Below are 21,446 nucleotides of genomic sequence, written 5' to 3'. Positions count from 1 at the left end.
TTGAAAGGTATAAGGATCTGTGAAGCTGTCATTGAAAACTGGGTCAAACTCATTTAAACAGCACACCGTATCAACAATGGCAGCGACAGGCAGGTTAAACTGACACAACAGGCATTTGCTTTAGATTTTCGTTAAAATTAAATGCCGTGAGTGCTGTGTGGATGTGGTTTTTTTTCTGTTTTAGCACAGCAGAGAACAAAAATCATTTAGGCTACTTCACAGACACACACAGTCAACTCGAACACTGGCATCTGTCAGGGCCACACTATTAGCACTGCCAACATTTTCCCACATTTCCAGTGCAGCCTGCTCTTTGTCACTGCAAGCTGCTGCATGCCTGTTTTGCTCTGGTGAAGGTAATTTAGTATATTTATTTCCACTTCATCCCCAGAAATGCTATTATCTGCAACAGTAATGAAATTTTTAGAGTCTCCATTTACCTATAAGGAAAAACAGTCTTTCGTAAAGGCCAAGCGTTCTTGTTATTGTAATAGATTTGTTGTGGCTTTTAGCTTCCTTACGTCTAATATGCCATTATTATTGTTTTCATTTCAGCATCCGTAACAGTCTCTCTCACACCGCCACTGCATTTACCATGATAAATTGAAATAAACATTTTCGATTACTTTGATGATGATATTATTTTCTCCGCCAAGGAGGTGATGTTTTTTTCAACCCCAGCCCTTTTCTTGTTTGGTTTGTTGGTCCGTCAGCAGGATTACGCAAAAAACTGCTGAGCACATTTCCACGACACTTGGATGGAGGACGCTTTCTCTTGGAATAGACCCCATTAACTTTTTAGTGCAGATCTGGATAAAGGGATGGATCCAGGGCTTTCTCTATCACTTACTGTAACAGTGCGAGATATAGTAAAAAACCCAGATCTAACAGATTTAGATGTGTTTTCGTAGAGGGGAGTTTTTAGCTGCTATACGGTAACAAATAGGGAGTGAAACCCTCCAACTGCTGCACCTACTGCACCACTAGGTTAATTAAATCATCTAACAGTTATTTTTTTTGTGCTTTTTTTTCCGAATGTCTCAAAGTATTTATAATTATCTGTGTGTTTAAGTCCCTCAGTCCAAGGCGATGTGTTCATATGTCTTAATTTGGGACAAAAGCAAAAGATATTCATCAACATTGTCATATGTCACAAAGATTTAAAAAATATTTGACATTTTGCTTAAGAAAATACCATTACATCCGTTTTCAAAATAACCACACAGATTGATTTTATGTTCATCAGCTATTCCATTAATAGTTCACTTGGGCCCTTGAAAATGATGTTGGTTATTTTTCACAATTTTTTGACATCTTATAGATGAAAGGATTAATCAGCTATGTCTCAGGGCTCAGGGATAAGGGTTGTGTGGGACCAGTCAGCAGTGTCCAGTCATGCTGTCTCCACAGCACCTCGGTAATCTGACAGTACTCTCTAAAACCATGGATTTTTTTTTTTTTTAAGGGACATGAACTACAACAGAAAACAGGCTTTTGTGGTCAAACTGTGTTTCCATAGACTCCTGGATTCAGTGTCCAGTGTTCTGAAGATAAGATAAAATGAGATTAGCCTTTTCTGAAAGAAAGAATCACAAAGATGATAAAAAGAAAATAGAATAATACAAGCTCACAAAACTAAGCATGCATAGAATTTGTCTGTATTAAAGAAGACATTATGCTAATATTCAGTTACTACTAGAATAAGTATTGAAGCCTTAATACTCAAAAAACACATCAGTGTTCTCATGTTGTCTCAAATGCTCTCTTTGAGCTCCTGTCTCTTTAAGTCCCCGCCTTCAAAATACCCAGTCTGCTCTGATTGGTCAGCCCACACATGCCTGAGCCAAATCAAATGCATGCTAAATCAAATCTAACACACCAAACGAGCTGCAATGCAAGAATTAATGTTTGACATAGTGATGAGGCGTTTAAGGAGCAGTCTTTTCTGTGGGAAAGAGGAGCTTCCGTTGGCGTGGAAGAAAACTAAAGGAGAGGACAAAATTAAAAAGCATGAGCAGTCTCTAACTGCACACTGAAAGAGCTGTTTTATTCCTTTTTATCTACTGTTTCATGAATATCAGGCCGCTCTTTATAAAACAATCTGTGTCAATACAAAGTTAGCATTTTAAACCCGCTAAATCACTAAATGGCTTGTAAATATCTGATTCCAAATGTAAATTAGGCAGATTTGTTTGTTCTTTTTTTTCCTTTCCTCTCCAAAAAAACACCACTGGACATTTGTTGTGTTTTTCTTTGATTTAGCATCCTCACAAGTCATAAAAGAGTCTGTCCATCTGCTTGTCTTCCCTCAGGAGAACATAGAGCTCGCTTTAGATGACTCAGAGCCCAGCACATCTCTATCTGTTGCAGTGGTCGACCAAGCCTCCAGCCAAGCCCTGGTAAGTTCGATGTTTTAATGTGTCTGATGTCTTCATTTCTGTCTCGAGTGTCTTCATAGTTTCACGCACAAATCTGGTGTTTGTGTCATAGCTTGAATCCATCTTATGATCTATTCTCACGACAGTGAATATCATGTTTTGTCTTGGGGGGGTTTCTTTTTTGAATATTGAAAGGTGTTTAGAGAGAGAGAGAGAGAGAGAGAGAGAGAAGCAGCAGGGAAAGAAAGGTTAGAGAATTGACTTCAAGAAAGAAAATCGATGTGTGGCCTTTGCAGCCCCGTGAACCGCACCATGGAAACATAAATGGTGGAGTTCAGAGTCATAGATCACTTTGGTATAATTCAAATGTGTTTGGTTTGAGTGCTTTACTTTCCAAAGGGTCCACGCTCTAATGGGAATGTCATCGGAAACGGTGAACTGTAGTACATCACACTAAAAAAACCAAAGGGGAAAGAAAACACTGATTCTTCAAAGTCATTTCTAAAGTCAGCTCTGAAGATTTGCTGCATTTTGATCAAAGATGGATGTTTCTTCTCTCACGTATTTCTTTTCTCCTGCTGGAGCTCTGATGTCCGCTATCACAAACAAGCTTCGGTCGCCTTGGTTGCCGTACGTCTCCTCCAAACTGATACTCTGTGTTGCATTTGAAGGCAGTGTAGTGTGCACTGCTGATAAGGATGTCTCCAGTGTAACTTCCTGATAGCTTGGAAAAACTGTTTTCGGGGGTTTTGTGCTCCCAGGGTGGATTCAGGCATCAGCCATGCTAGCCGAGCTGCCTACCTCTGTGTGGAGCTCATTGTCGTCCACAAAAACAAAAGTGGCTTATTCCAGATGTCTGTTGATAAAAAGTGCATTATTCGAACCCAGGACTCTGGGGAACTTTTCAATCTTGAACTGTGCTCAAGTAAATCCCAGGAAAGTCACGTTTACCTGTTTGAAAGCTGCAGAAAACCCTCCCCGCGTGTACTTACTCTATGTTCACCAGCGCTGGAGAGGGTTTTATTTTCGTCTCCATTTTCTCACTAATTGTGTCACTAATTGTATTACTTTTTAATCCCTTATCCCCCGCCACTTTCCGTATTCATGAACTGCTTTTTGTTTCCATTTCGATTAGACGAGAAAAGCCTAATTGATGATGCCATTATCGCAGCAACTGCTGGAGGGTGCACAGACCTAAAATGCTTTTGAAACTTTAATTCCTGACGCCTGTATTACTGTCAGGCCCTGTGACAACCGGCTCAGACTGGGGAAAACATATTGTACAGCACACTGTTTTAAGGGAACACTGACTATATAGGCCAGCACTCAAGATACTTTTCATAATCTTTTATGTAAGTAGCAATATGTGTTTTTCTCCCTGTACCCAGGAGGTGGATAACAAATAAAGGCTGAAATATCATCTGATTCATCAACGTGTTCCCACTAAATAGCTAAAGCTGAACGTCCTTGGGGCTTGTTACTCATGTATGGTGCAATAATGGTAAAAGGCAGTCTTTTCAGAGGCAGATATATAGGACCTATGACCTCTCTGTGTGTGTGACAGGTACGGACAGTGCGAACAGATGAGGCGCGAGGCCTGTTGTGGCTGATGGAGGAGGAAGCGCTGCAACCAGGGGGATCAGAGGAAACTCTGTTGGGACGTCTCTTCAGCTACTACGGACCTGCTGAGGGAGAGAGTAAAGGCAAGGGGAGGACAAACACACACACACACACACACACACACACACACACACACACACACACACACACACACACACACACGACAAGCTTTTCCACTTGACCCCCATTGTAACATAACGTTTAAAGAAACAGACTGAAAAGTCCTTTTTAGAAAATGTCAGTGTATCTTTTGAAAAAAAAAAACTAAAAAACTCCCAACATGAATATTAAAATACAAATATACTTGACATCACGTTAATATTGATGATGTTGCCAAACCAATAAAAAGGATGTAAACAAACATGCTTGTATTGTTGAAATAATCATAACTATTGAATTATTGAAGAAAAACGATGTGCAATTTGTGAGAGCAGAATCCTTTTTGACTCTCTCTTTTTGGCAGTTATCACATTTTTCTGTTTTTTTTCAACCGTGTCCGTCTTTCCGTCGGTTCGCGAGCAGGATTGTACAAAAGCCAATCAACTGATTTCCACAGTACCTGGATGGAGAACGGGTCAGAGAATCCACAATCGACCCCATTAACTTTTGGTGGGGATCCAAATAAAGGGACGGATCGCAGATTTGTATCTCACTTTCTTTTCAACATTGCGAGTGAGTGCGTGTAGGGCGACATTTACATTCATTTCTCAAGGCGATGATGCATGGATCATGATGACAAATAAAGTTTAATAACACTTTGATGGCTGCTATATGAGTGAGCACAAAAGAGGGCTAGGGTTGGGGATAGGGCGCTCTACAGAGTACCATCCAAAAAACATATTTTTGACTCTTGTTTTTCTGCCATTGTCGACTATGTTGTATCATTGAGAATGATCTCCTCATATCTAGCCTGTGCACAAAGCACTATCTGACAGATGAACCAGTGTAACAAAAGTACTTCACATGTATATTGTTGGTAACCTCGACAACTGTTACTTGCCAAGGTTACTGTTTTTTAACATTTATTTCAACAGAACTAAAAGAAGGGAAAAGCAGCCACAGTGTCATTGTAGCCTTCCACAATAACAGCTTCACTGGTTTGTGCACAACATGATGCGTCATGTAATGAAGTAAACACGTACGTAACGCTGTGATCTGACCCTCTCACTGAGGTTACGTAGCTACATAAGGCTGCTTTATGTGCCACAGTTAATATTCAGTAAGGTGGGGGTCAGAAAGTCAAAGAGTCCACATTTCACTTGGCTGTCGAGCTGGAAAAAAAAGTGATTGATCAGAAAAGAGTGCGGTTGTTTTTTTCTCAGTGACGTCTCTTATTGTGCTGTTTCTTCACTTTGACCTGCCATTTGATTATTGATGTGAATTAGCTTGAAGGTACAATCTGGCACAGTGTGTCAAATGGCAGCGTTTGTGTTTGAGCTGCACAATAAAAAATAAATTCATGAATAAATGTATGCAAGCACAGTGCGATGGTTTTAAACATCTTGCACTAAATCTGCGTGGACATGGCAAGCGGAGCCATTAACAACTGGGCTGGGAACAGGTTGCCTTTTATTATCACTGTACCTTTAAAGTTTATGAAGCTTTTGTGACTGTACATATGAAGAGATGAATCAGCCTTCATGCAGCCTGTGTAAATATTACCCCATTCCCCGAAGAAGACTGCTCATATTTGTTGTCAGTCTGCAATTATAATGAGCCAGGGAATCTCACACTGCCTCCTGTATCTGAACCAGGTCACACTTTCCTCTTGAAGAGTGAGAAGGATAAACACTTCCTGCTGGGCCACAGTCACGGGACTGACTGGGTGGAGTATGACGCCTGCGGATGGCTCAACTACGCCAAGCAGAATCCTGCCTCCATCAACGCTACTTACCTCCTGCAGGAATCCCAAAAGTAAGAATCACACAGGAAGAGTCTATCTTAGGGTGATTGTGGCATGAAATTTGAGACTGACGCAGCGTGTCTCTTACAGGAAGATCATCAGCTCAATGTTCATGGGCCGACCGGGCGGAACCAACGTTCTGTCCGGTTCCATCGCAGGCCTCGAGGGTGTTTCCCAGCTGTCGCTGCGACGGGCCACGAGCATGAGGAAGACCTTCACCACGGGGGTGGCCGCTATCAAGAAGAAGTCGTTGTGCATCCAGATAAAGCTTCAAGTGGTGAGAGGAGAGGATGGAACTAACTGCCAGTCACACTGCGAATCAACATCCCAGTATCCTGTTCTGGTTCCTGTTTGGTTTGCCAACAGGTTCCTGGGGAACTTGACAGGTTGATGTGATGAGTATATCAAGGCTAACAGTTCTGGAATTGTAGTGTGGTGTGCTTGGGCACAATTGCTTAATGCACATTTAAGGAAAACGGACAAAATGACTGCCAGAGATGGATTTGAACATGATATCAGGCCTGGCGTAAATGTGCTGTGAGTTCCGTTCTGCAGCTATGTTGCCTCCAACCTCGGCTACCTGACCAAAAACGCTGTTACTCGACTCTGCAAACCCCTGGATTACGTTAACAGCCGATGCTTTTCAAGTCCAACGCTGTGCCGTTTAAAAAAAAATTCTCGCCTTCTACAATTTATGCGCATTGGAATTGTTCTGACCAATCAATAATCGAGATATGGTCAGGGGATTAACTGTGAGGCGTGGATTTAAAATTCCTACAAATAAAGGGGGGCTGGTTGCTCCCAAAAAACGGATGCTTAAAAAAAATAGTAGTAGCAACGGACAAAATAAAATAATGAATTCTCTCTTGCAGCGGAACACAACCTTGGAAGAGAAGGGATATAAAATCAACATGAAAACACAAATTGGTAAAAAACTGGAAGATCCACATTAAGCTTTTACTGAATATAGTATGAGGGAGCACATACACCAAAACATAGATATAATAGTGTTTTATTAACTTTCCCCCGGTGTTGTCATAGAGGTAGCAGCATCATACAGAATTAAGACGGTGTATTTTAGGGAGACGCTGCAGAAACTTTGAGATCTGGTGCGATTTTGCTCCCATAACACGTCTTCTTTCAGTCCAGAAAGGTCCAAAATTATATATATTTTGTGATTTATTTTTGTTCAGATATCTATTCTGGACTTTTTAAATAGATAAGTCTCATTTGCATATTTCAACATAAAATTTTAGAAAACTTGGTAATGCTCACACATACCAAACTTTTTTTTTTCTATCCCTATCTATATTCTGAAGGTTTTTTACTGAGGGGTTAGTTCGTGTATCATTCATAGCCTGATTCATTTTACATTTAATCCCTAAAAACATGATGAAAATATATTTCTTTGGTCTGTTGACAGTATTTTCTTACAGTGTGAGAAAATGGATGTTTGTTTTGAGCACTAAAGCATGTAAATCCACTCTTGTAGTAACCCAGGATAATATTATGAACCCTGAAAATGACCATGATATCTTTCCTTAAAGTAAATAAGTAATGCTACCTATTGCATATAGTGAAAGATATTATACTTGGTGCTGGCCTGTTGCCTACCAGAGTCCCTTAGCGTGCTCTGTCTTTTTCCAGGATGCCCTCCTTGATATGGTGCGGAGGTCCAGGATTCACTTTGTTCACTGCATATTGCCCAAGGCGGATGCCCTCAAGGCTCTGAGTGGATCCCTGTTCAAAGGGGGGGAGTGTGAGGCCCAGGGGGAGACTGGAGATCCCTGCTTAATGCAGCTGGATGTAGCCTTGCTCCGTGCTCAGCTGCGTGGCTCCAAGCTGCTTGACGCTCTCCGGATCTACAGGCAAGGTGAGGCAGCTGCTTAAATCAAAGACTGAGGACAGGCAATAGGGACACAGACCTCCTTGTCCAGAAAGAAATCTCACCAAAATCTATTTTCTTCTTCCCAAAATATCTATTACACTCTTGGAACATTCCCAGAACATAATGCTTTTATCCAACGCCGACCTTCACAGGTTACCCCGATCACATGGTGTTCTCTGAGTTCCGACGACGCTTTGATGTGCTGGCGCCGCACCTCACCAAGAAGCACGGGAGGAATTACATTGTGAAGGACGAGAAGAGAGTAAGTCAATCAGCGAGAGAGGAATGCGGAGGTGCAGCTCCGCCTGTGCCCGAGCACGGCCAAGATTAATGTTGTGAGGAGGCAGCTTCATTACATCTGCCCCTGATTTGTCAGCAGCCAACTGACGGAGAAGTAAACCCTCATTCATCAGGGCCATTGTAATGATCTAATCAACTTAACCTTATCAGTATCATGCCTGGTAAAGAGGCAGAGCATTAACGTGGCTGGGGATGTTCTTTACTGCATTCAAAGCTACAAATAACCATCCGAGTGGATGTGCTTATCATCTTTTGTAATGCCGAAATAGCAGACAAGCCTGCCAAGGTTTTTTTCCCTGTTAATTTGACAGTGCGGGTGTGTTACCCTCTTCAGAGCTTTGTTTTTTAATTTATGAACAATGATCGTAGAAACGAGAAACCTTGAGGAGAAAGTTTTATTCTTAAAAGTTAACTATCAGTGAGGACGTGTTGTGCATTAGTGCACTGGTCCTCTGCGAGACAGGAAACGGTTGAAGTGTAGTGGAGAGAAGAAAAAAAAACACAGAAGTTTGTTTCTGGGGAGGAATGAGGGAGGGAGAGAGAGAGAGAGAGAGAGAGAGACTGAAAGAATGGGGTTAAGAAAGAGAAAAGCTCTTTTCCCCTGTGTCTCTGCGCTGGGCGCTGAGTTTCTGTGGAAACACCGGCAAACAAAAGCCCCTCAGTGTTCGTGGCAAACCTCTCCTGGTGTAATCTAGATGTGGTCTTTCATGTTGGAGGCTCAAGTAGAGAGGAGAGGCCGAGGCAATAATACACCTACAGTACGCAGAGGCTGGTCGATGTGCAGGGAGAGGCTCCAGGCAGGCTAATGGTGCACCTCTGCATAGGCTTTATGTGTCCAGGGCCGAGACCACCGGGTGGCGGGGGGGTCACGAGGAACAAGCCAGGAGCAGGTGGATTCTTGGGGACAAGTTTGTAATTGGTTCAGAGGGAGCCAAAAACTTTCTCGCGTGCTCAGCGACTTACTTTCAAAAACAAAAAAAATGAAATATCCAGCCGGGGAATGGATGTGATAGAAGAGAGGAAGCTGCACTGTACCATTAGTTCAGCATGACAACTTAGGGGAGCTGTGGACTACTGAAGTGTTGCGGTGTCAGTAGAAGTTCCCACCGGATCCAGCCGTTGAAAGACTAAAGTGTGTGTGTGTGTGTGTGTGTGTGTGTTTGTGTACATGTGTGCCGTTACGCAGGCTGTGGAGGAGCTCCTGGAGTCCTTGGATTTGGAGAAGAGCAGCTACCACATGGGTCTGAGTAGGGTGAGTGCTACCACAACATCTCAAAGAAATTAACAGCTTTAAAAATGACTGAATAAACCTTTGCTGTGATTCGCCGCCAGTTTCCCTCCCCTTGAAGCTCAGTACATGGCTCGTTTTATCCCTTTTTTTTTCGCTGTCTGGGGAGGAGTGTGACTCATTACACCTGTCCCGCTTTGAGGTTTGTTTTTGCCATCATTTTTTTTTTTTGGACGCTCGCCAAGCCCCTTACCCCTCCCTCCACTCTTTTTAGCCAGCAGCTACCCGAGAGGCATGTCTCTACCCTGCCTGAGTGTGTGACCGCGACTCCCTCTTTCCTTTTTCGGGTCATCGGAGCAAATTCTCGCAACTGATGGCCCTCTTTGTTTTTCAGCGAGACCGTTGTAAAGTAATCACAGTAAACACTGCCTGGCACACGGAGGTCTAATCCTATCAGCCGGGAAAAGTGGCCATCAGCCAAGAAGGAAATCAAAGGAGACAATAATGTACAAAACAGTGCAACTTATGCTCCCAGATATGTGCGCCGCCGCTCAGGGCCGGCTTTTTTAAAAAAAACACACGACACAAGAATGGGTTCGGAGGCAGTTTAGCATGGTGCCACACTTTGGAGTGTGAAATGGGCTCAGAAGTAGACAAGCACAGTTGGCCATTCACAAAGCATTCCAGTGGCTCCCTAGCAACCTGCCTCACTTGCATGCCAATTACACCAGCCCCGAATAACCCTATAGCAGTGGAAATGACACAGCTCTCGACAGGAACAGAAATCTGCCATTAGACAGCAACGTTCCAAAAAAAAAAAAAAAAAAAAAAAGCAAGCAAGCACCGCTACATATATATATTGGAAAGCGCTACATGCATCTGATCACGATGAGAGACAAAACAGCGTCTGCTCAAGCCGGATGAAGCCATTAAAAAAAAAAAAAAAGAAAGAAATACTCCCCTCATCTCAGTGAACGCATCACACCTCCCCGACCGCTTTGCAGATTCCTCTTGCTTGAAGCCGCTCGATCACATATGGATCTGGTAATTAATAAATCGCTGGGACTTGTCAAGAGAGACCTTGGGTGGAGAGATACTTCATCGTCCATCCATTTTAATAGCTCGCTGCCATCATATCCGGCACGCATTCACAGCCCACTAATCCCTCTGAAGTGCAGAGAGCCCGTGACGTGATCTGCTTTCTGCTGGCTGTTTACCTGTGTTTTACCTTTGGCCCAGATTAGATACAGACAGGGCTGATTGTCCGGAGATAATAACGTAATCACCACTTCCCTCACTTAGATAACACTCACTTGTCCATGGATTACACTGCTTCTTATTGATTTGCTGCTCCGGTGCAACTTTTTAACTCAGCCCTGTTTTTTTTTTTTAGGCTCTCGTGCTTCACACTAAAGCGCTTGCCTCTAAATCTAATGGGCTAAAATAAGCATTGCATGATCTCTCAATAATTGTATCCTCTGCTAATAAGTTAATTTGCTGCTCTGTGTGTGTTTGTCTCTTCTTTTTTTTTTTTTTTTTGCTCCAGTTGTTCTTCAGAGCTGGCACCTTGGCTAAGCTGGAGGAGCAGAGGGATGAGCAGACCAAGCGGAACCTGAGCCTGTTCCAAGCTTCCTGCAGAGGCTACCTGGCACGACAGGCCTTCAAGAAGAGAAAGGTGGGAGAGAGGTCACATCGGGAGGGACGTCTTTGTCTTAAAGGGACAGTTAACCCTCCCAGAACCCAATATATCTTTGTCAGATTATGTAAAGACAGAGAGCAGCGTCTGTGTCATCAGGGTCATCTGTCAAAAAAAAAAATTGGTTGCGATTTCTAAGACATGAAAATTACTACAAAATTACTAATTACTACACAATCTTGTCTACTGCCCATTAAATGTATTAGTAATGGCTTACTTCCTTCTTTTACGGTGATAATAGAAAGGAAAAGAAAGGAAAGCTCTGACATGAAAGTGCTCACAGCAAAGGTCTGCGGATAATCTTGAGTAATTGGGTCATGATTTCTGGCTGTTGAGTTTTTCACATGTATTTCGTGGCGCTTCATCTAGTTCCATTATTTTATACAGAAGGCAGCACATCTCTACAGCAGATACCTCTCCCGAACTTTACAACTCACACTGAAACAATCTAGATGGATAAACAGCACGACAGGAAACAGAACAAATAGGTTGTTTTGATTTGCGGTGTGCGCTGTCCCCTTTAAGTAAACACTCAGTCCAAATCCTAAACACACAAAGCGTGTATTCATCCAAGTTCAAAAGGGAGATACAGTATTTATTATTACACATTTCATGCAAATCAAGTAAAATGTGATACTCGCTAAAGAGAACGAAGCACGTTTCAAGATCTGTTTGTCTCTTATTCGAGCAAACAGCAGGTGAGGAATGTGAGTTCAAGAGGCCTCGCTGCCGTGGAGTCGTCCAGCAGCAGCGAGTTCCTTTCCCAGAGCTAATTTTATCGCGTGTTTGCTCTGCACTCGGGGGGAAGATCTAACCAACTCTGCTGTAAATCTTCAACTAATTATAAATGTGTTCTCTAAATCTATCGGCCCTCACCCCTCCCTCCCTCCCCCCTCTACTGTAATCCATCCAATCGGCTCCCCTCCGGGGGGGCGGTCTAGGGGGATGTTTGATGGTGACACGTCCATTTACGTTGCATTTCATCAAACTGTTCCCCCTTAAATGCAGCCTCATCAAACGTGCTGCTGACTCACACTCCCCGTCTCCTCCACCCATCTTCCATTTTTCTCCTGGCGTGCGATGGGTCCATCTCTCTGGACCTGATACATGTCCCCTTGTGATGTATGGAGCCCTGCAGTCCCTTTCCAGCTCTGTGATTACTATTTAAGTGAATGTGCCGCTTCAGCTGGCCAGTGATGAACCAGCACAGTCAACACCACTGCTGCACCACAGCAGCATGACACGCTGTTAGAGAGTAAATATCTTGTTCACTTGTATTTGATTCCACTGGAACAATTAAATCCTTGAAATAAGGTAAATCAATATGACCTTTTATGTAACTGCGACTCCTCGTCTGCTATTAATGTTTGTACCATAAGACCGTATTGACTGTCTGAGTAATGGACGCTGGGTGAAAATGAGGAACCAATAGAGGCCGGGGTTTATTTTCATTATCAGGTTCAAAGGTCGTCACACAGCGAAGAGGGCTAAGAGCTTGGTGCTTCATAATCCGCTTGAACTTGAAGAAAATCAACAGCGAGAGAAACTATTCAGAATTGCCTGGCAGCCATGCAATTACAAAATCCATTAGCGAAGAGGGCCCCTTTTTTCCCTCTGCCCCCACATATCACCCATCTCCTGCAAATGTAGCTGTAATAGAAAGATAAGACTTATATTTATTTTATCTAGTAATTTCATTGCACTTAAAGTCAGTTTAGGTTGCTAAGGTAAGATGTAACGTGTAATTATGACAGTGATGAGAACTGCGGCTTCCAATAGATGTATCAGCTCAGGGCCGCAGGAGGATCTGTGTAGCGGTGCTATCTAAACAAGATTGTGCACATTGTTTTACAAAGTTTACCCCTAAAAAATCAATAAGTTCTATTAAAAAAGCAAAAAAAAAAAAATATCCTCAGTAGAGCAGTTAACAAGTATATATAGCAGGGCACACAAATGCACATTTTTTCTTTAAAACACCAAATAGATAGTATTCTATGAAATAGAATTGTTAGAAAAACAATATTGTGCAGAGAGTCAAATGAAGATTAATACCAGTGTTCTGCGTGAATGGTAATACAACCATGGTACAACCAGCCCTGTTTGCAGTCAATGAGCTAAACTAAGCTAAGCTAATTTTACTGCTAACTGTAGCCCAATATTTAGAGATATGGATATGGCGTCCATTTTTCATTGACTTTGGAAGCTCAAACTGATTATTATGTTTTGCTGTGTTACAAGTCAGAGCCTATAAACACAGCAAATCTGACAAACTGTTATTTCATTGCTTCGTGATTAATCAGAAACTGAAACAACACTGGACGAAACTGGTGATGTTAGCTTGAAAGTGGATGAATGCTAATATTGCTAACAGATCAATTAAAAAGCGTTGAAATGATTAGGCATCATTCAGAATCTCTGTGTTTATACGATTTGCAACCTCGGAAGACAGAAGAATGTAATTTTTCCTCTAAATAACTAAGCTTGATGTTAGAGGAAAAATGGCCACCATGTTATATCCATCATTCCCAAAAAAATAGTGGTGAGTCATGGAAGTGATTATGTCTGAGCAACAATTTCCCCTCATTAATGAATTCCCAGGCCTTTTTTCTTTTCATTACCACGGTGTAATTAAAATAACTTGTGATAATATCAATGGATGACAGACCACTGATAAGATAATTGGATTAAAAGAAAAGCCGTTCAGGCTGAGCTATGTCTAAACATACAGTACAGAGCCCAGTGTCATCGGCAGCTTGAAAAACCAACCAAGGCACTAACACTGAAAATTAACTTTTTTATCTCCTAAAGTAGGAGACATCGCCTGTGAGGCGGTAAAACCTTTTTTATATTCAGGTTTTTTATTAAGGGAGAAGGACTACATGCACTATTAAGGGATTTAATCAGACTACAGAATTTTTCTTAAAACATGTCCAAAGGGCGATCTTTAAAATTGTCAAAATGTAAACCTGAGCTTTTCTCATTATGAGGTCAGTATCTGCAGCATCATGTCAAGATGTGGAGACGTGTAGAGCCACATCTGATCACCTGAGGGGCATTTATTCCAGCTGAATCTCATTCCTTATTTATTTATTTTTTTTAAATGTTATTCCTGATTCAATTAGTTGACACCAGAGTAATGAAACAGACACAGGGCTGTGGTGAGTGATTTCCATCTCCCTAACTCCCTCCGTGCAGAAGATTTACAGAGTGTGTTGCTGTTCATTCTTCGAATAATCAGCGTATAATAACAGCCAATTGTGCCCTTGCTGTTTCCTCTGCCATCCCCTTCACGAGAATTGATTGGGCTCTGTTGCCTTCTGCATTGTCTGAAGTATCCAGTCCTCAGCAGCGGTTACAGTAGATGATAATGCGAACAGTGCAGACGAGTTCTGGTAAAGCCTCTCAGACTCTTGCTGGTTGATGTATACGGATGTGACAGAAAGTCACAAGTTCCCTAGATTGATATTCCCTGGCATTTTTTACCCTTGTGAAGCTGTGCCAAGCCCCATGTGACATTAAATGACAAAGCCACAATTTCTCTTGTTTTTTTTTCTCCCCCCTCTTTCAACTGTCTGCTCAAGGGGACAACCTGACATTTTAAAAGTCTGTTATTTTGCCTCAGCGGGCACTCACCGCTTTGGGAGTTTTGTCCTTCAGGTACCCTACATGTGTTTTTCAGTTATTTGCATTGAGATCAATGTAAAGCAGTGTGCATATAGGTAGCTTTGACCTGGAGGTACTATACCTATTCATTTGAACCTCTTCCCCTCATTGCAACAGCGCTCACTGAATGTTAAGACGCACTTTTATCAGACGGGGGATTTTCATTCATTTGGAACATGCAATCCCATAGTTCCATATCGAATAAACATGAATACCTCCGCTGTGAAGCTGTGGATGTGCTCTGCATTGATATGAGATACATTTCTTTGTATAGTGTGAACCCTTGTCAATTTTGAAGGCAACAGCTAGGACTGTAGCTGAAATTAAATTGAATTTGATAGGATCATGTTACGTTATGACAAACCAGTAGCTCCTGATTCGGCCATTCATGTAATCAGAGTAACATTTTCTTTGGTTCCAGTGGGATAAACCTAGCATCAGATGATCAGATATTGCAGCTCTCAGTTGGTTTTAGGGCTCCACTCCATCAAAATATTATTGAAACTGAATTTTAATGGTGAAGGTGAGATGTCTGACAAATAAGCATTGTAATGAAGTACTGTAGTGCTGCAGAGGTGCCCTCACCTCACCAAATCTTGTTATCCACGTGTAAGAAAACATGCTTTTTTGGGCCAAAAGTTTTATGGTGAGGTGGTACTTAACAAGCAACATAACATATTTGAAATTTCCTTGGAATCACCTCCAAATAACAACAACAAGTACCTCAAAATGTGTTCAAAATGAGCCCAATATTGTTTCATAATAGTATTCTGCTGTTTTTTTTTATCAAGCAGCTAATAAATAAAATCATCTTAACGTCTGCAACATTCTCATCAATTTAACAATCAACTTCTGTATCGGCAGTTAAGGAATAAAAAACCTTTAAAACAAGAAATAGGTCACTTGGTTCTAGATTATGAAGTTACATTTGTCAGTAATTAGCAATTAAATTGTCTCTTGAAGTTGGACTGTCCTGCTGAAATTATGCATACCAGCTGAAAATGTAAAATGGTTAAAAAATGCACAGTAATTTTCTGACCTGCAGAAGTTGCAGCTAGTTGGCATGTAAGCTGCAGCCACTCACTTCAGTTTCTTGGCCTGCTGAAGGGACGTTGGACAGAAACTGGTTGGAAGTTTCCTGGACATATATCCGGTTATTCAGTAACTGCTTTTACCAAAAATAGCTAATGCAGAAAAAGATCATTCCCACAAATCATGAATTATAATCCAATCGCAGTGTCCGTCCGAAGTATTGCAATATGATGTGTTTTTACCATTTTGAGTCCACCGTATGTATCTTACATGGAAGCAGACATGCCTGCGTCCTTATATACATGCACACACACTAAAAACTCACTCCACTTATACTTAATATGCGAGGAAAAGAATGGGAAAACATGTTCCAGTCTAAATGTTGGCACGCAATCCCTCATTCACATCCCACAGTGTTTCCACTTGTCACATTCTGGTAATGTGATGCGAATACCTAAAATGTTTATCCACGGTCTTCACGTAGTCTAATCTTTTGTTTGTTTTCTATTCATTCTCCACTAAATATGACAAGTGAGACCTGTTTAAATCTTCCGTCAGAGATTTGCTGCATTCTGCTCCACGTTAAGGCTTTCACTGTGTGACAAATCCTAATTGGTCATAGAGCGTACCTTCAGGGCGAAATGTACCTGATGCTGAGAATTGTGTTGCTCTAATTGGGTTTGCCTGTAATCTGCTGCTGCTAGAGAGCCTCATGCATAAGCAGCATGGAAAATGTGTAATACTTGGAATTAGCTGCCAACATGTTTGATTTAATTAATCAAAAATTAGCTTCCAGCCTTGGAACGCAGTCTGCAGAAGCTCTCCAGAGGAGGCTGGCAAGTCCTGGGATAGCTGGTAGCCCATGCACAGGCAATAAAACATGAGAATGAGGAGTGAAATGTTTTTCAAATATTGTTTAGCAGTGCTGCGGATGATATAGTCACAGTGGATGAGCTCTGTTAAGCATTTATTCCAGCGAGTAATTAAAATGTTTGTGATTTTCTGGCATTGCTTTACGGACCTCTGGACGTTGCCTTCGTGTGATGAAGTATCCGCGTTGCATTCAAACCATCTGTTGGTTTATATTAAATTTAACATCATGGACATGAAGCCACGATAAATATATTATTATCTCTGTTTTTGCTGCCTGTGTGTCTCTCTGTGTGTGTCTCTCTGCATTCCTGTACGTGTTTCTCTGCAGTGACAATTTCCCTGTATGTGTTTTTAAGATTCAGGATCTGGCCATCCGCTGCATCCAGAAAAACATCAACAAGAACCGCGGTGTGAAGGACTGGCCATGGTGGAAGCTCTTCACCACAGTCCAGCCCCTCATTAAGGTCCAGCTCACTGAGGATCAGATGCGAAGCAAAGACGTGAGCAGACCTTTCAGTGTGGTGCACCGGGCGTTATAGATTCCTCTCAGTCTGCCTCTGCAGAGAGGGGAACTTTGTGTTATTCATTTTTAATAATTCCTGTAATACTTAATACATCACAGTTTGTACCTGTAATGTTACACGTGACCTACATTGCTGCGCTCTGTGCTCCAGGAGGAGATCCAGCAGCAGAAATCGAAGCTGGAGAGGGTGGAGAAGGAGCGAAATGAGCTGAGACTGAACACGGATCGATTGGAAAGCAGGGTGGGTTTACCTCGCATGCTGGGAGGACGCCGTTTGAGATCGGTGGCGGAGTGGCCCGCTTCAACTTCAGTTAAAGATTTGACTTTAGTTTTGCATTAACACCTTGTGCGTTTCTCTCTCTCTCTCTCTGTGTTTGTGTCCAGATCGCAGACTTGTTGGCAGAACTGGCTGATGAGAGAAGCACCAGTGAGTCAGCGTCCCAGATGCTGGAGACGGAGACTTCGGAAAGACTCCGCCTGGAGAAGGACCTGAAGGATCTACAGGCACATATAAACACATTAATAACACATGACACACCCACTGTACCAACACAATATTTGAAAAGATTCAGATTCTAATGTGACTGACAAGCAGTGTTGTAAGAGTTCCCCAAAAATCATACTGGAGGCCTACTTTAGTATTTAAGGTTCAAGTAAAAATGCAGTAAATTATACATGTATCTTCATCTATATATACACCACATACACACTGTAAGCCCTTGGTCGACCAATTAAGGGTTTAAGTATTCCCCTTTTTGATGGACCACCTCATTTTTTTGTTTAATGCCACTATCTCGAGATCTCAAGTTAATTCATCACGGTATCTTGAGATAGCAAAGATCATTTCCTCGCGATAACTTATTAATTTATCTCGTCATCTCGAGTTCCATGCCAGCATGCGTGCATGGCGCTGTGATGTGTAGCGACAGATTTAAGCTGAAAATGTCTGATCCGGGATGGATGTCAGTGAGTTACATCACTGGAAGCAATTTATGAGATGAAGTGCAGCTCCCTCTGGAGCCACAGGGGGCTTTGTACTATTTTTTCCACATATGCTGTCGTACAAGACCTGTAATCACACTTCTATGTAAAAGTGGTGGGATTACCCTTTAAGAACAGTACTTGTAAAATGTACTAAGTTACATTCCATTCCATTCCATTACAGGCTAAGAGTGATGCCATGAAGAAACAGTTGGAGTCACAGGAGATGGAGGTGATGGAAGCTCGGCTCCTGAAAACATCGGAGCTCAATGGGGAGATGGACGATGACGACGATGCCGGTCAGTTGAGCCAGTTGTCACTTAGTACTGACGCCACGCAGGCTCTGATCCAACCGATGAATCCTATTCTAAGCCCAAAATCTGAGGAACTTTGTGCATATGCCTTTTCTCTTTTCTCCGTCACTATTTCTAAACATTTGTTTTCAATTCCCTCATTAGTTGTACTGTGTGACATGTGGCTGCAGCATGCCTTCGCCTGCCTAATGGGCATGTCAGCTCAGGTCAGAGGCATAATTTACTGAACCGCTCATACCAGCATTATGTGCACAGTTTGAAAAATCTCTCTTAGACTAATTGTGGCTGCGGGAATTAGTGGCTTTGTTCGACTGCTTCAGCAGGAGACATGGCAGTGAGACTCGGTCCCATCTTGCATTATGCTATTAAGTATATTTTCCAAGTTTGGGATTTACCGCTAGGGGATTAAGATGTTCGCTCCCAGGCATACAACTAATGCCTGTTACTGATTGGTCTCCACCTGCTGGGTAAGAGGGCTCCCCGCTGAGAGCATATTGTCCGCAAGACTTCTTTTTTCTTTTTTCTTTTTTTTTTCCGCTGCTTTCCTACACCCCCTTCAACCCACCTCAGCAGACAAGCCATTACACAGCATATCAGAATTCTTAGATGAATGAGAAAATAATCGTTGGGATCAGAGCCGGTGGCCCTGCAAGTTGTCATTATGCTATATATATGCTAATGAGCAGCACTGATGGAGGAGCCGGTGTTGCTGTGTGGAGGAGAAATGGACAGCCTCTAAAATGATAAGGCTTGGAAATGAACCTGAACCTGAATGTCTGCCCGGCCGCTGTTATAGTTCTGATAGCCTCTGACAGCTCCAGAATTAGGCCCGGCTAAGAACTGTGGAAAGTGCCACTTAGACATGTCCTTCTCTAACTACTATTGTGGCGTGCTCTGAATCCCTACCTCAGGTTTATCCAAGATTAGAGCTGAAATGCAAAAGCCTCCTTTTCTAGTTTCCTGTCCAATGTTTTGACCTTAGAAGGTCGGGATTTGATTAAAAATAGTTTTTATTTCCTGAAAGATTCTATTATTTTTCAGCCCTTGAATGCGATAACCATCACAGGCAGTACGGTGCACTCCATAATCCACAGCATCCATCATTTTCCGAGCTTTTGAGCCCTTTTCCGTCTGTATGCTGTGCCAGGCCTGCATTAGACGCAGGAGACAGCCAAATGTCACTCGGGCATTTTTCTGAATTGTACACTTTTCCTCCAGGCGGCGAGTGGCGGATAAAGTACAACCGAGCCATTCGTGAAATGGACTTCACCAAAAAGAAACTGCAGCAGGAGTTTGATGACAAGCTGGAGACGGAGCAGCAGGCCAAAAGACATCTGGAGAGAAGGGCAAGAAGCTTTTTCCTACGATATTGAGTCATTAAGGGTGCAATGTGTAAGGATTTTGGTTTAAAACATTCAAAAATGAACTCACATTATCAACAGAGTGTGAGGAAGTGACAGTGCTGACGTGGTATCAAAGCATCTTTGTACAATGTTGCTGACATATTAATTGGAGTGAGCAGGCTAACCAGCAAACCCCGATCAGTCTGTACGTCAAAGGGTGACACAGTCAGTATCAAGATGACCACCAGATGCTCAGTTATTGGTTAAAAAAGGTGGCCAATTCTTGCATATTGCACTTTTTAAATCAAGTTGTTTGGTTGCCACACTTAGTTATACAAATCTAATGATATGCACTGAGCTGTCACAGAAGAATAATAGAAGAGCGCGTGTGTTTGTTTGCACGCTGCAGCTGGCTGATCTGCAGACAGATAACGAGGATGTGCAGCGCTCTGTGCAGCAGCTGAAGAAGAAGTGCCAGAAAATGACGGCGGAGCTGCAGGACACCAAGCTCCACCTGGAGGGCCTGCAGAGCCGCAACCACGATCTGGAGAAGAAACAGAGGAAGTCAGTTCCAGTTCTCTCCCCTTTTCCTGTCTGTCCTTTTCTCACAGAGAACATATTGCTCCCCCTCTCTTCCGAAAGGCCACTCTGACCCACTCGGCAGAACACTAACGTTTTCTTTAATTTGAATAGTGACTGAAATGTTCTGTAATCTGTGGAATTGCATTAGCCGAGAAAATGACTCAGACTTTAAGCACTTGAGAAGCTATCGCTGTGGCAGAATGTGATCTCTCCCTTGTGGCTAATTGAAGATGCTCTGTGGGTGAAATTATTTTCAGCCGCGCTTCAGAGAGAAAAACAGGGAATTACAGCGGGCTGACAGCATGAAACACTTAGCTGTTAAGTTCACTAACCATAAGTGTTTCTGCCCTAGACAACTGAAGAAAACATTTTGCACATTATTACAACCCAATTGTAAATTGATGGCTAATGGAAAGGGAGAACAGGGGAGCGCTGAAATAGAGATAGTCACAGAAGCCTGGCCTTCTTTGAAACTGGCACATAGTGGCACTCAACTGTCCCTCTTCTATGTTCAAGCAACATTTTGCTGAGCTTTGTATCTGTGTGTGTATTCTTGTGTGTGCGTGTTCCAGGTTTGACCTGGAGCAGAACCAGTCTCAGGCCGAGGTACAAAGAGAAAGGAGCCAGAGGGAGAAGCTGGCTCGAGACAAAGACTTAATGACCGGCGAGGTTTTCAACCTTCGCCAGCAGATTCAGGTAAGCTACTTTAAAGCATGTACCACAGATGTTCTCTGATGTCCTCTCTTAGGGACAACATGTCTGGTCTCCCTGCTCCCTGTTTGACATAACTGGGCTGGGTCCAGATGGGCGGCTGCTTGACTGTCTTCTCTTGTGCCCGCAGGACAAGGAGAGCGAACTGTGCAGCGTGAATGTGAAGGTGCAGCAGCTGGAGGCAGAGCTGCACGATCTGTCCTCCCAGGAGTCTAAGGACGAAGCGTCTCTTGCAAAGGTCAAGAAGCAGCTTCGCGACCTGGAGGCCAAGGTGAAAGACCAGGAGGAGGAGCTGGACGAACAGGCGGGAACCATCCAGATGCTAGAGCAGGTAAACTTTAATTGTGCAAACTCAAAGAAAACTTTTTGCCTTCGAAGGTACCATCATATTGTGTATGTCTGTCTCTCAAA

General features: G+C 42.7%; 1 protein-coding gene across 5 annotated transcripts in view; it reads left to right on the top strand.

Moving 5' to 3' along the window:
• The window catches only part of myo18aa (myosin XVIIIAa), a 72,627-nt gene that overhangs the window by 28,981 nt on the left and 22,200 nt on the right, over positions 1-21,446 (top strand). For all 5 annotated transcript variants that reach the window (XM_037119980.1, XM_037119982.1, XM_037119981.1 and 2 more), the window contains 16 exons: positions 2,313-2,399; positions 3,943-4,081; positions 5,753-5,912; positions 5,992-6,178; positions 7,549-7,774; positions 7,942-8,051; positions 9,276-9,341; positions 10,864-10,992; positions 16,938-17,081; positions 17,256-17,345; positions 17,489-17,608; positions 18,270-18,384; positions 19,618-19,745; positions 20,152-20,306; positions 20,897-21,020; positions 21,166-21,366. In XM_037119980.1, the coding sequence (XP_036975875.1) occupies positions 2,313-2,399; positions 3,943-4,081; positions 5,753-5,912; positions 5,992-6,178; positions 7,549-7,774; positions 7,942-8,051; positions 9,276-9,341; positions 10,864-10,992; positions 16,938-17,081; positions 17,256-17,345; positions 17,489-17,608; positions 18,270-18,384; positions 19,618-19,745; positions 20,152-20,306; positions 20,897-21,020; positions 21,166-21,366 (2,181 nt within the window). The remainder of the gene's footprint in view (positions 1-2,312; positions 2,400-3,942; positions 4,082-5,752; positions 5,913-5,991; positions 6,179-7,548; positions 7,775-7,941; positions 8,052-9,275; positions 9,342-10,863; positions 10,993-16,937; positions 17,082-17,255; positions 17,346-17,488; positions 17,609-18,269; positions 18,385-19,617; positions 19,746-20,151; positions 20,307-20,896; positions 21,021-21,165; positions 21,367-21,446) is intronic.

The sequence above is a fragment of the Acanthopagrus latus genome, chromosome 13 (assembly GCF_904848185.1).
Source record: "Acanthopagrus latus isolate v.2019 chromosome 13, fAcaLat1.1, whole genome shotgun sequence".
Classification (NCBI taxonomy): Eukaryota; Metazoa; Chordata; class Actinopteri; order Spariformes; family Sparidae; genus Acanthopagrus; species Acanthopagrus latus.
This window is presented reverse-complemented; position numbering and strand designations above follow the sequence as displayed.